Source organism: Rhinolophus sinicus, linkage group LG10 (genome assembly GCF_036562045.2).
Source record: "Rhinolophus sinicus isolate RSC01 linkage group LG10, ASM3656204v1, whole genome shotgun sequence".
Taxonomy (NCBI): Eukaryota; Metazoa; Chordata; class Mammalia; order Chiroptera; family Rhinolophidae; genus Rhinolophus; species Rhinolophus sinicus.
In genome coordinates this window covers 13,313,501-13,327,331 of record NC_133759.1, presented here as the reverse complement: position 1 = coordinate 13,327,331, position 13,831 = coordinate 13,313,501, and the positions used below count along the sequence as shown (strand labels likewise).

The 13,831-nt window shown below is 46.5% G+C and overlaps 1 protein-coding gene across 1 annotated transcript in view; it reads right to left on the bottom strand.

Annotated features, from left to right (window-relative positions):
- The window catches only part of SCN10A (sodium voltage-gated channel alpha subunit 10), a 76,825-nt gene that overhangs the window by 43,581 nt on the left and 19,413 nt on the right, over window positions 1-13,831 (bottom strand). The window contains exons 6-12 of the mRNA XM_074312595.1: window positions 12,608-12,829; window positions 12,141-12,204; window positions 8,622-8,763; window positions 8,277-8,474; window positions 7,405-7,575; window positions 3,964-4,257; window positions 1,435-1,543 (exon numbers count right to left, since the gene is read on the bottom strand). Coding sequence (XP_074168696.1) covers window positions 1,435-1,543; window positions 3,964-4,257; window positions 7,405-7,575; window positions 8,277-8,474; window positions 8,622-8,763; window positions 12,141-12,204; window positions 12,608-12,829 — 1,200 coding nt within the window. The remainder of the gene's footprint in view (window positions 1-1,434; window positions 1,544-3,963; window positions 4,258-7,404; window positions 7,576-8,276; window positions 8,475-8,621; window positions 8,764-12,140; window positions 12,205-12,607; window positions 12,830-13,831) is intronic.

The following is a 13,831-nucleotide window of genomic DNA, read 5'->3' as shown; positions in this document are numbered from 1 at the left end:
ACCTGAGGACTTCGTTTTGGTGAATTCAATGTCTGCTACGACTTCATTATCTGAAGCTGTATCTGAGTTCTGGGGGCTCATGGTTGGTGTAGGGTTGAGCTAGTCATTAATCTTTGCCAAGTGTATTTCATCTGAGTCATTGTAATTCCCATCTGGTCTCTGGTGGGAGAGCCATGGAGATGGCTGCTCCCTCTTTGCCTCTCCAGATTCCCTATTTTAGGCTCTCACTCATTTCCGTCCATAGCCTCCAATGGGGTCGAGGTCACCATCCAGTTGTTCTCCTGTCACGCTGGGGCCACAGGGCACTCTCCACGGCTCCCTCAAACCTTCTCTACACAGGAACGTTACCAGTCCATTCTACCCTACAATTTCTGTGCCACGCTGGGCATGTGGGTCTCTCTCTAAAGCCTGCCACCTCTGGCTTCACCTAGAAAGTAAGGCACAGATTGGCTTTGTTTTCAAATCCCTCGTTAAAAAAATTTTTTTTTTCAGTTGCATTGGTGAGGTTGTGGAGAAAAGGGAACCCTTATACACTGTTGATGGGATTACAAATTGGTACAGCCTGATTTTTTTTTCTTTTTTTTGGTTTCTATTGTCTAGCCTGTGCAGTTAGGATTTAGCCCAGGGCTGGAAGGAGAGCACACAGGGGCCCTTCTTAGGAAAATACTTACATCCAAGCTCCCTTCTCCCGCCTCTAGCCCACAACATTTTATATTGGTCTAAGGGAGATAAATAACTGGATATGGCTAAGGCCATATTTTCCATATCCTGAGGCAAAATAAAGCCTGGATAAGAAGACAGGCCTTGTACTCAGGGTGAGGAGGACGCAGCCACGGTCTTTAGGAACTTGAGTGTCAGGTGGCCGTGACCCAGTGCTGTTCCCTTGGCTTGCTGTAAGCAACCAAAACTTAAACACATCCCTGGGGAGACTATGTGGATTCCCACTCGATTGATGAAACCCTGAGTCAACGAGAATTTAGTCAAATGGACTGAAGTTATTTAAATTATCTTCCAATGCTCAGCATAGTGGGGCTTGAGACATAAGTTATAACCATAAAAGTTACAGCCAGGAAAATGGCAGGATAATTTTGCCATGTTTGAAAATTAAAGGTTGTTAACTATCTCGCACACCTGAGTGGTAGCTTTGCATTCTCTGGTGCCCGCTGGATCACTTTTTAAAATCTAGTTTTAAAGCAGTTGTTAATTTGAACAACTTTGAGATGGATCCAGACATGTCATTTATTGTTTTTGAGAAATGATCCACATTAAGAAAAACTCACATTCATTAAGGTCAATGGGGCCAACGGTACACACACACAAAGGGGTATTGAGTATCCCAGGACACAGAGGTCGGTGCCCTTTGATGTGGGTTTGGGGCATCGCCACTGCTGCTCACCTGGGGACTCATCACAGCTTGGTACATGGAGCACTTACCCTCGATGACGGAGGTGATGATACTGACAACACTCATTGCCCTTTGGGCTCGGAAAGGTTCATTCAAGTATTCTGCTGATAAGAAAGTCTTCTGTCCTGCATCAAATGCCTGCCGGAAGACAAACAGTCAGGACATGCCCCCAACCTGAAGTCTTCAGTGGCAAAGATAGGTCACTCAGCTTCTTATTGGTCAGTCTCTTGTGGTTGTGAGTTGCCCAGGGAAACTATGATCCTAGGCAGTTGTACTTGGAGAAACTGGGCTGCTGCTTGAACCTGGGGTGAGAGCTCAGGACAGAGCTGGGGGGCAACGAGAGCCCAGGTTTGCAGCTAACAGAGTGACCTAGGCTCACCTGAGGCTCTGCAAACCCCTGGATCTGGGTACCAGGGTGGGGACGGGACTACCTCAAGGGTCTCGGAGGTTTCTACCAAAGGGAGAAGGAACAGTGGGCCAGGACGTCATTATGAGATGTCTTCTGGAGCTGACATTTACACAGAATTCCTGCTCCACAGGAATCCTCAACTTTCTCAACTTCCCTTTTAATAGGCCTATTTCCTTCCCCAGCATACAACCCAGTTCTAATTCCACACAATCTCTTTTCTTTCTGAGGGAACATTTGCGTGTCTTAAATGTCCAGTTGTTAGTTGTCTGACACAATCCTTTTGATGCTTCCTTCTCTCTGCCTTCCCTGGAAGTTCTGTCTGGGTTCTGAGCCAGGCTCCTAACTCTAGACACACACATAACCTGCCCGTGGGGAGTCCAAGGCCCACAGCATCTATTCAGCACTGCATAAACCATTCAGAGTCCACGTTTAACAAGCATTTGCACACCTACCAGAGACGAAGGTCCTAGGCATATGGTAAGTGCTTAATAAACGTAAAGTTTAGAAAGTTTCCAACGATGAGGACTCAACAAAAGATACTAGTAGATATTGCTATTATTTGTCAGACACATATATATAAGTGTAGGTACTTTATTATTACATGTAACTCTTCAACGATTTAGAAACCTTCTTACAAGGGGAGACACAGAGGCTTGAAGCATTTAAGGACTTGCTAAAAGTGATGGTTGGTAAATGGCATGGCTGTGATTGAAACCCAGGTCCTCATGACACAGAAGGGCTTAAAGAGTTAATCTTGTACAAGCTAAATAATTTAACTAAAATGCATTAAGTTTGGACTATCTAAGTGGCAATCTAGAGAACAATAACAAGGTATCCTGAATGAAGCATTTTCTAGAATGATAAAGCACAGCTGAGGGGGCCCTGAAGACTGACTTTAAGACTGCTGGTGATTCTCTGTGGGTCCTGGGAGACCGACTCTCCCTTCTCTGCCCAGCTCTGTGCTTGGGGAGGGTGACTTGTACAAACTGTATCACAGTCACTCTCTGGTCTGGTCAGTTTGGTCATTGGGAGGCACAGATAGGAGATCAGAGGATGAAAGGAGAGAGGAGTCTGGTATCTACCACCTGGCTCTTCCCTGCTGGGCAGTGGCTGGGTTGGGACTGCAGTCCTCCACCTGAGGTTACCAATTCTGTCAGGCCACCTCTCATACACAGAGGCAGCTCCTGCTAAGTCCTGGTTCTGGTCCTTTCCTTCACCCCTGCAGGCAAGGCATGTGCAGCTTCCCACTGTGCTAGTCTCTAGGGGCCTCACTGCTCCTTCTTAGTTCTTGCAGCCCTGCCCACCCCTCTGTAAATACTCCACTAAACTCTCTCCACTTGACCATTGGAGTGACTCATCTGTTTCTTCCTGAGATCCAATCAGAGATGGAATTGAGGTAACTCTGTAAGACTTATCAAGTCAGTAGAGCCATACAGTGGTCTGTTCACAAGTCTGTTTGCACACTGCTCTGTGCCCCTGGCTAGCCAGAGAGGGTAAATGAAAAAGCCCTGGCAGCATCGTTACTGTACCTGGAGGGGGAGCTCACCTGAAGTCATGGCTCCCACGCCAGTGAGGAGCCCCTGGTTTGTCATTACACTCTATGATTATTCTATTAATAAAAAGTGCTGGTCAGTTAGTCACTGTTGCCTAAGTTGTGCATTTTGGCAAGTTATTGCTTCTTTGAGTAAAGCAAAGGACACTTTGCTTCTGCTAACATCTGTCCAGGGTACCTCCCAGGATTTCTCTGGGTCCCATTTGCCAAGCCCAGGGTAGCTTGCACAGACCCACAGGCAGGAAGAGAAGAACCTTCAATTTTTCTCATACTCATCCAGAAAACAAGCACGCCTGTCTCTAAAGCAGTGGTACTGAGTGGGGACAGAGAAACACTGAAAAGAAAAAAAAAAAGAGATCAACTGGAAAATAATCTGTCTCATTGTACCGCAAAGTAAACCAGAAAATCTGTTTGACCTCCAGTAAACCCAATCTTTCTCTCTGGGTTTCACCTTTGCTGTCTGTAAAGTGGCGGCAGATGGGAGGTGTTAGGCAGAATGATAGCTAAAGGACCCTTCCAGGGGTGACATTCAGGGCTTCTGGGCTGAGCTCTAGCTGGAGGGCAGCCCCATAGACTCTGGAACATTCACAAACTCACCGAGACTTCCATGACTCCAGGGCCAAGATCACCAGTGGGCACTGTGGGGTGTCCATCTTCTCCATGCCCTGAACCAGGGTTGGTGGGTTGAGGAAGTGGGCTCCTAGGGAGGGGGCGTGGCTGGCCAGCACCCCCACCCAGAAGCATGGAGCCCCGACGGCTGTCGCGATCTCCAAGAAAGACTGCATCATCTATGACCCCATCAGGGAATGAACCGTCGCAGGCAGGGGCCCGGAAATGGAACACACTGCCATGGCTAGCCCGGCGTCTCCCAGAGGCGAGGCCTAGGAAAGACTAGACATTGCCCCAGAGGAGCAGGAAAGAAGGAGGCTGGAAGCTGGTTTTATAGGCAAATCTAGAGCTCAACACTGCCCTCTACTCACTCCCATTTCCTTGACCTTATTCTTATGACCTCCCAGCAGCAAATTAAAGATACAGATCTAAGGCGTATTCTCGGTAAACATGGGGAGAGAAGAAGGAAAAAGAATATTCTTGACACAGCCTGGGAAAAAGCCAGGAGGGATGAGAGATTATAGGATGCTTATGATCAGCAGATAGTGTCAGAGGACCACCTTGGAGCTCACTCGGATGTGCCAGCCTCTGACCATCGGGCTGCTCCACAGACAAACTTGTGACCTAAGGAGACTATTATGCTCACTATCCAGTTCTGGAACAGGCTTGGTAAATGGTTGTTGAATGAATGAGTGCACTTTATTGTGTGAAAATTAGGTTCTACAATTCATTAGATTCAGCCTACGATGTGAGTGTTTGTGCTGTGAAGGAGACAAGGGCTTTGTAATGTAATGAGGTTGCAGGATCCCTTGAGGCAAACTTTGAACAGTCAACAATGGGGAGATTGAAGGGAGAGTTACAGCCTAATTTCCTGGAAGAATAATGCCATTCCTCCAAATCAATAAACATTTCTCATCAAAATTTTCCTGTGAGGGAACTGTGTGGCATACAGTTGCCAGAGAAAAGGAGCTAATTCATAAGCCCAGAGCTCCTGGAGAGTCAATATGCTGGGTTGGCCACTACCCATGACCACTGTGGAAACCTGACCATCACAAGTAATCAATTCTGTCCATAGGGTCATATAAAGGATTTCTAAAACCTGAACATTAGCTTTCTACCAAATTCTGATCATACTGCTGAAAATTTCCCCCTTCCTTAATTCCTTTTATTTATTAAACTACTAAAGTTGGAACATCTTGTCAGTGAGAGTCTTCCATACTTATCTTCCTATGATACAGAACTAAAGTTTTCTTTTTTGATAATTTGGAGCCCAATCCTGTTCAGCAACCATCATTGCAATCCTGGTATTATAAACAGAGCACTCTTTGCATAGAATACACATCCAAGGACTATGGAACTCATTAAAATCCACAAATCCTTCCCACTTTTGAAGCAAAGGAACAGAGTCAGAAAATCCTTATTAAAAAGGGATGAGTGAATTATTTGCACTTGGGCACTAAGCTAACCAATAAAGACACTTGGAAGAAAAATTTGGCCCCATATTTGACAAATAGTGCCTTCTTGGTCATTAATACTTTAGAATTCACCTATGGTAGGCAATGGTTTCTGAATCTAAGTATTGGACTTGCATTAAAATGCACCATCCAAGCAGGCCAGCCGGCTTCTTGTATGTTACCTGAAACCCCTGCTGTGTCTCTCCTAACTGCTATCTTCAACCATTCTCTCATTTCTATTGGTCAAAAAATGGCTTTCTATAAAGACTGTCAATTGTCTATTTGCCACATCAATACATCTGAGAAAAGAGGAAGGGAATTCCTTCTTGAATAAACTCTAATCAGTTAGTATTCAAGAACTACCCAAATGGTGCCTTCCTGTCTTTGCACATATATGCTCTTCTTTCTGCTTGGAAAATAGTCCTCCCCAAACCCTCCCAGTCCTCAATTACTGGAGGAATCCCTACTCACTATTTACTATTCAATTATCCCCTCATCGGTGAAGTTTTTCCTAATGCACCTCCACCCCCATAAGCGTCATATTTCCTCTTCTATTCCCCAAACACCATGTACGTGTCCCTAATATAGTACGTAACACGTAGCTGTTTTTATATTTGTCTCTTCCATCTGAATGGAAGTCCTTGGGATAGGGACCATGTTTCAGTCATCTCTTTATACAAAGCATCTAGTATTATTGAATTAACGAGACAAAATTCTTCTTTTTTCCCTTTGAAGCTGAGCCTCGCTGGAGAGACAAGCTCACACGCCAAACAATTATTGGACATCCAGGTGCCAATCTATGTGGGGCTGACTGAATGTGGGAAATTAAAGCTCAATTCAGAGAGTCATTGACATTTCTGTGGAAGCTGTGATTCATTCTGTTTTATGATTGTCAAAGCCCTAGTCAAATTCCCTTTGAAATATCTTCTGAACTGTGCCCTGTGCATGCCAGGTGCTGTTCAAAAGAGGCAGAGCAAGGAAGGGAAGGGCACAAGCTCTGATAAATGCCGAAGTGTGGGTGTTACTTATATGCACACATAAGTTTGAAGGTTGTAGAGATGATATTCCAAAAAGTACAGCATCCTTCAGATGAGCACAGGAAAAGAGATTGAGAAGAAACCGAGGGTCAAAAAGCCTGTAAAATAGCCATACTTATTCCCTTTCCTATATTATCTTTGTGGGAACTGTTCTCCCACAAAGGGGTCAATAGCTCTCAGGTCTGTGGAAGGGGCATATGTGGGGTACACAGGACTTCCAAGAAAGAGGGAGGTCGTGGAAGGAAACTTGGTTAGCAAGGAGTGGGTGTCAGAGGTTATGATGGGGGTGGTGGAATTGCTCCAGGATCTGAACTGAGGTACTGAAGTTATTCCTGGGCTGGACTGTATCACAGAGCTGGGTGTTGGGATCTTCTGTGCCAACAATAGGTGGGACTTTGAGCTGCAGGGGCTGAGGCATGAGGTAAGAAAGAAGCTTATAAATGATTTCAGTACCATGGACAAGAACCTCCCTTCACAGCTCCAGAATTGCCGATCAGTGTATCGGAAGGAAGCTGACCCTTGATGTCCACAGCTCCACAGACACCTCAAAGTTATCGTGTCCAAAATGGGTTCACCACCTTCCCTACAAACCTGGTTTCTTCCTCCAATGCTCCTGTCTTAGAATCACCACCCACCTAATTCCCCAACCTTGAAACCTAATAGCCATTTTGGATTCCTTTCCTTTTTCCACATTCCACAGTCCCAGTCTTTTCGGATCCCACCCCTACTCATAAAAGTCTTTATAATCCACCCCTTTCCCCCATCCACAATGCCTCTGTCCTAGTCTAGGCCACCATTTTGGGGACATTACTAAAGCATCCTCCTAGTCTCTCTGCCTCCAGCTATCTCCCTGTTACAAACCTCTTTCCACTTCAACCTACTGTCTGTGACAGCTGCAAAGGCAGGGAATCCTTAGAGCACAAACCTGAGCCCCTTACCATCCTGCGTTGGTTGTAAGGCTCAGATTGGTGTGATTTGCTGTCGTCTGTGGAACCCTCTGACACGTTTGGCTTCATTCTGTTCCTTCTCTCATTGGCATTTGTGGATGCTAAAGGTGATCCTGGGTGGGAACGGAGCGAGGCTGTGTCAATCCCCATTGCTGCCAGCACCTAAGGAGAGAGAACACAAGCTGTAGCCAACAGTATCTGGCTGAGCTTAGCATAAATGTGTCCCCCAGCCATGGGGTGTCACAGAGGTGAGGACCTCTGAAAGAGGGGAGGTCAGGATTAACACCTGGGTAATGGTGGGATTGAGACATGGCAGGAAGAGCCACCTGTGGGTCACCTCCCTCATTCACACCCGGGAGTAGACCCTGTCGATGTCCTGCCCAGATCCCGTTTACCAGGTCAGTACACTCATCTCCAGCTGCTTGAGTGTTAGCTGCTAATGGCTCACAGCTGCAGTATTCTGCAGACAATTGCCATTCTACACCTGGCTGGGGCAGGTATGGGGGTACAGACGCCAGCCCTCTTGCCTCACAGTAGAGCTAACTCCGTGGTACAAGTCACGCCCCTAGAGCTCCCCTGGGATCAGGCTGAGGGTAGTCTCAGCGCAGGCCACCTTTCTTATTGAACTCTTCCCCTTTCGTCCTGCTTCCTTCATTCTCCTTCTTGAGAGCATCCGTCAGTTGCCTTACATCTGCACTCACGCTCTTTTTTCAGAAAAACTGACGTACGATGGCTTTTCAAGTAAGATGACTCTTCCTAAAGTTCCCCAGAATGACAGCCTTAACCTAAGTGGCTGGTCTAGACCTGTACCCAGTAATATACAGCCTGTAACAGGCTTCACAAAGCTTCCGCCTCTCACAGACCTCCTGCTCCTTCCGGAGCATCTCAAGGGCCTCCTGGAACTTCTTTTCCTTGGCTGCAATTTCATCAATGGTTGCCTGGTTCTGTTCTTCATATGCCATGGTGACCACAGCCAAGATCAAATTGACCAGATAGAAAGACCCCAGGAAGATGACGAGCACGAAAAAGACCATATAGATTTTCCCAGAAACCCTCAGGGTCTGCAGATTCAAGAGAAAGAAGAGAGACATATATTCAGAGTACTTGGGCCCCTGATGTTGTCAGGTGCCTCCAGAAAAAATGTAGCCATGTTGGAGCTGACCCTTCAGCCTTCAACCAAGTCTGTCTGGGGACATGCAGATCAATACCTGCTGGTAGAGTCGTTCCCAGGAATCCTGTGTCATGAGGCGGAACATTGAGAGGAAAGCCCAAGCAAAGGAATCAAAGCTGGTGTAGTTAAAATCCGGGTTGTCAGACGTTTTCATGCAGAAATAACCTTTAGGGCAGTGGCTGCAGCAAGAACACAGAAGGTCATCATCAATTGTGCAGGCCTCTCTTATTGGGAGCAAGGCAGCCTCGGGCTGCAGGAAGATTGGAGTTCAAGGCCTGGCCTTCCTCTTACGAGCTGGATGAACTTGGACATTTAGTCTCTTTAGGTCTCAGTTTCTATTGTCTATTAAATGGGGATGATAATACTATCACTTCAGAGTTTCATGCAGAAGGGAGTGGCCTGGGAAGGCCAGCTGATGGCCCACAGCTGAGGAGGCAGAATCAGTATCAATTATGTGGGCTTCAAACCTGAGCCAGTTGTCATCACCTGCAGAGCTATCAGAGGAGGACTCATATTAGCCAAGTTCACTGACCAATTATATATAACAATGAAAGCAACATTTTTCTCTTACTGAACACATATTGTGTGCTTCTGTCTCTCTCTCCTAAGTGCTTTACAAATGCTATAATTTGTCTTCACAATCCTCTTTTTTTTTTTTTTAACAGATGTGGAAGCTGGGATTCAGGGAGAATAAGTCAGTTCCTAAAATCATACAGATGCCAACGTATTTATTTAAAAGGAAACATATAAATGTCAAGTAGCCTTTGAAGACTGACCTATGAAGGAGGCCAAACTGAAGAGGACTATTTTGTGAGCCCGGGGGTGGGCTCTCTCTCTTAGGAGAGCACTCTTGCTCATAATAAAGAGGTAAGTTGAGGTCAGGAAATACCTCTAAGTTCGGGGCAGGTGAGGTGCTCTCATCCATCCCAGTGGGATGGGCCTGCTCCAGGAAACAGTAATGCTGTGTTGTATTTAGGATTCTACTCCTCCAGAATTCCTCCGGCAACACAGTTCTCTTGGGCTCTCCTTATTCCAGACGTCCACGAGAACACTCAGTCCCAGGACCCATACAATTGATTAGGATCCTGCCAACTTGATTACAATCAATCCCAATTCTATATCCAACCTTGGTTCCCAGAGTCTGTAGACTCACATTTAAAAATCACCTCTTGGTTTGCTCTCCTAAGGAGCTGGTCGACCCATCACCTGTAGGTTTGCTACCGTGCTCTGAGGGCAGCCTTATTTCTATGTCTTCCCTAGAACCCCACTGTAGCTGCTACACATCAACAGCTAACTGCTCTGGGAATGACAGGAGACCATGGTGCAAAGCCTCTTGTGTGGTGCCTTTAGCATGGGAAATAGGATATGTAAAATGCAAATTGAAACTCCTGCTGCTTTTAACCTGAAGCTTCCAAAAGAATGGACTGAATACTATATGTGAAAGAATGCTGAAAATAAAGTACTTCCCAGGACTCGTTCCCTACTGCAAGACACCAGGCTTTCCTGTTGCATTGCCACTGGCCAGTGTGGACCTTTGCTCAGGGCTCTGCTTCTCCATGGCCCAGTACAGGCACCGGTTTGGTTTTCACAGAATGCCTTTCAGCATGCCATTGTCCTAGCTGGCCTCCATTTGCCGGCCCAGCTCTAAACACTCCTTCACCACCTGACCAGGACCTGCTCAGAAGGAGGTCTGGCCTCCATGGATCGACCCCACAACTTCACCACAGACAGTGCTTGGGCTACTCTGGAGCCATTGCCATGAGAAATGCCATTATCCAGACAGGAAAAGGACATTAAGAGGGTCCTTGGTTTAAATTTAAGTCAAAAGCAAATGAAAGCTGACATTGAACAATCCTCTCCCTGAGCCAAAGAACCAAATGCCAAGGGCAATTGTGAAGAAAGAGGCCAAGGAGCCTATGTTGATGAAATTCTCCTGTTTGCCCCCACCCTTCGGCTTTATCTGAGATTGTTTTCCTAGTGAGATGATTAAGGCAGAGCTCCATACAGGTCCCACCCAATTCCACAATATAGGGCTGTCAGCTACTCAGGGAATGAGATTGTATGGGCTCTGATCTTCCAGGCCCCCACCCATGGAGATGGGAGAGGCAAGCCTTTCTTATCTGTTGCCTGAACCCTTTCTGCTCACATCTGCTCCAGTGGTCAAAGCAGCAGGCAGGCCTGAGGCATCCCCTACCCCTTTGCTTAGTCTCACATTCTGTTCTGCCATCTGGAATGGCCTCCATCCAAACCATCTCTTGTTGACCTAGCCTGGAGACATCCTGTCTCCCCTTCAACTCTCACCTGAACTACTACCTCCAGGAAACCTTCCCTAACCTCCCCTGCCTTGCACCATCACTTCGCTGTGTTTCCCCAGCCCCTGGAGCCTCCAGCATATCACTGGTTCTTCACAGTGTAGCATCTTCATGTATATGAATCAGAGCTCACAAACTGGCAGCTTGCAGGCTGAATTTGGCTTACAGAAATATTTTATTTGGCCTACAATATAGAGACAATTTTGGGAATTGGTAGCCAATGTTTATAGCTGGGAGGTTTCACATGAAAATCTAAATTTCCCGTCTCTGTTTTAAAAGTGGAAAGAGCTAGAAGCAGTGGACCCACATTTTCACTCAGCAACCAAAAGCTGGACTGAACAGTGGCTGTCCCCTTTAAATGGGGCATGAACTCCCATTGCCCTGGTTCCCACACAGCCCATTCCTCTCATTTGTTGGTACGTGTCTGGTCTCTGCAAAAATTTGAAATTGCAAAGTCTGATGCATGTGCTTCTTCCTCTGTTACATGAGGATAATGAAACCCATTGATGGAATTGTAGTGATTAAATGTGGGGCATTTGACAAAAAATATATTTAATAAATGTTAATTCTTTGCTGGGGTAGACTGTTTGCAAAAAATGGCCACAATTATTCCTCTCCCTGTATCCACACTCCTTTGCAATATGATGTTGCAGCTTCTCCCATCAAGAGGTAGAGTCTATTTCTCCACCCCTTGGATTTAGACTGGGCTGTGACTTGCTTTGGTCAATAGAATGCAGTAGAAGTAACATTGTGCCAGTTCTAAACCTAGGCCTCAAGAGAACTTGCACACTTCCACTCTTTCTCTTGGAACCCTGCCTCTGCCATGAGAACAACTCCAGGCTGGTCTGATGGGGGATGAGAGACCACATGGAGCAGAAAAAGTCACCCCAGCTATCCTAGATCAGCTGGCCCCCAGCTAATCTGTCCATCATCTACAGATGCACGAATGAGCCCAGTCAATGCTAGAATACCAGGCTGATCTCAGCCCAATATGCTGATGCACAGAATCCTGAGCTAAATGAATGGTTGGTATTTTAAGCAACAAAATCTGGGGCTGTTTGTTACGCAGCAAAAGCTAACTCATACACTCCCTCCCCATGAGCCTTGGATGGCAGAGGCCATGACTTACTCATTTCTACATCTTCCTCAGGACCTGCAACCCAGTCTCTGCCCAGAAAATGCTGATGACAAGAAAGAAAAATGACTACTGGGCATTGGCGTTATGTCATGGGTTTGACACTCACCCTGCATCAGATCCATTGCCACACAGTAGGGGATCAGAAGTACCTGTCTTATTGATATAGAAGTCTGCAAAAGAAAGGAAGAAATGGGAGATTTGCATGTGGTTCTGAACCCTAAAACTGAAGAGTTGGGTGGTAAAGGCAGCACCATTTAAGTCTTCTGCCTGAGCAAGGTGAGTTCTCTTGGCTACGTGAACTCAGTGGGCACGCTGGGACACTTAGAAGGGGAAAAGTCCCATCTGGGAAGAGAAAGCTGAGCAGTGACTTCAGCTCCCAGCCTCTCCCAGCAGAAGCAGGATGACTTGCCCCTGAATTGATTGCTCATTTCCTTGTAAAAGGGACATTGGACAACAGAAAATGGGGACCCAAAAGTAAAACTCAACACAGAAGAAGCATTTGAGCAGGAAGGAGGAACCAAAACATACATCTATACATGTACACAGGAGATTCACACCCCTTGCCAACCAGACCTGCGTCACCACGGCAGAAATTCCACTCGCGTTCTTCATAAGAGGAGTAATTGGCTGTCTCATTGAGAGCTGTGCAATTCTTGACACATTTGTTCTTGAGGTTGCCCTTGAAGAGCTGCAGGCCCACCAGGGCAAAGACACTCAGGCAGAAGATGGTGAGGATTGTCACATCAGCCAGCTTCTTCACCGAGTGGATCAGGGCCCCCACGATCACCTTCAGCCCTGTGGAAAGATGACAGCGAGACTCCCACGTGGATAAGGCACCACACACAGCACATGGATGACCCTGGCATGCTTGCATCTTAGCCATTCTCCTTTCTCACTGCGTACAGCTGCGAGACATTTTACCAACTCTTGGGAAGTTCCAAGCCAAGTTCCTCACATGAATTCCTCACATAAACCTAGTAATAACCCTGAAAGGTGGGCAGGCAGGTAAATACTGTTACTGTCCTTTGTAAAGATGAGGCAATTGAGACCCCGGCAATGCATTTCTTATCATCTTACGGCTAATGCATTCCTGACAATTGCAATGCGATTTAAAAGACAATTGTTGACCACCTGCTATGTTCCAGGCACTGAACTCACCATGAGGCTACAAACCTCATTCCAGTCACTTGGCACCTGTCTTTCTGCACTCACCTCAGTTTCGGGAGGCAGCTTGAGGCTGGGGACCCATGAACCTCAGAGTGTGTGTGTGTGTGTGTGTGTGTGTGTGTGTGTGTGTGTGTGTGAGAGAGAGAGAGAGAGAGAGAGAGAGAGAGAGAGAGAGATGCAAAGGAGATAGAATGAGACAGAAAAAGAGAGACACACAAAGACACAGAAAGATGAACATAGCATAAAAGTGAAATTTGGAGAGTCACTGAGGCAGAAACAGAAAGCATCTGAGAAGAAGCTGTATCAGAGCCCAGCACAGCTGGCAGCAAAGATGGGGCCCTGCTTATTTCAGGAAGGATGATTGGCTGCTCCAGCAAATGAAATCTCCTTCTTTGAGAAAACAGCTTCATGGGTGGCAGAAAGAGCTCTGACCAGAGAAGCAGTCTGGGATCGATCCTTGCCTTATTGTTTTGATCAACAAATAACCCATTGAGCACTGCCTGTGGTGACCCCTGGGCTGGGAGCTGAGCCATGATTAAAGCGCTGGCATGTGGAGTTGTCTGACAGTTGAGGGAGGACTCCACAGCATTATTGAGCAGGTGGGAACTTAGAGGAGCATCCGCTAACCAA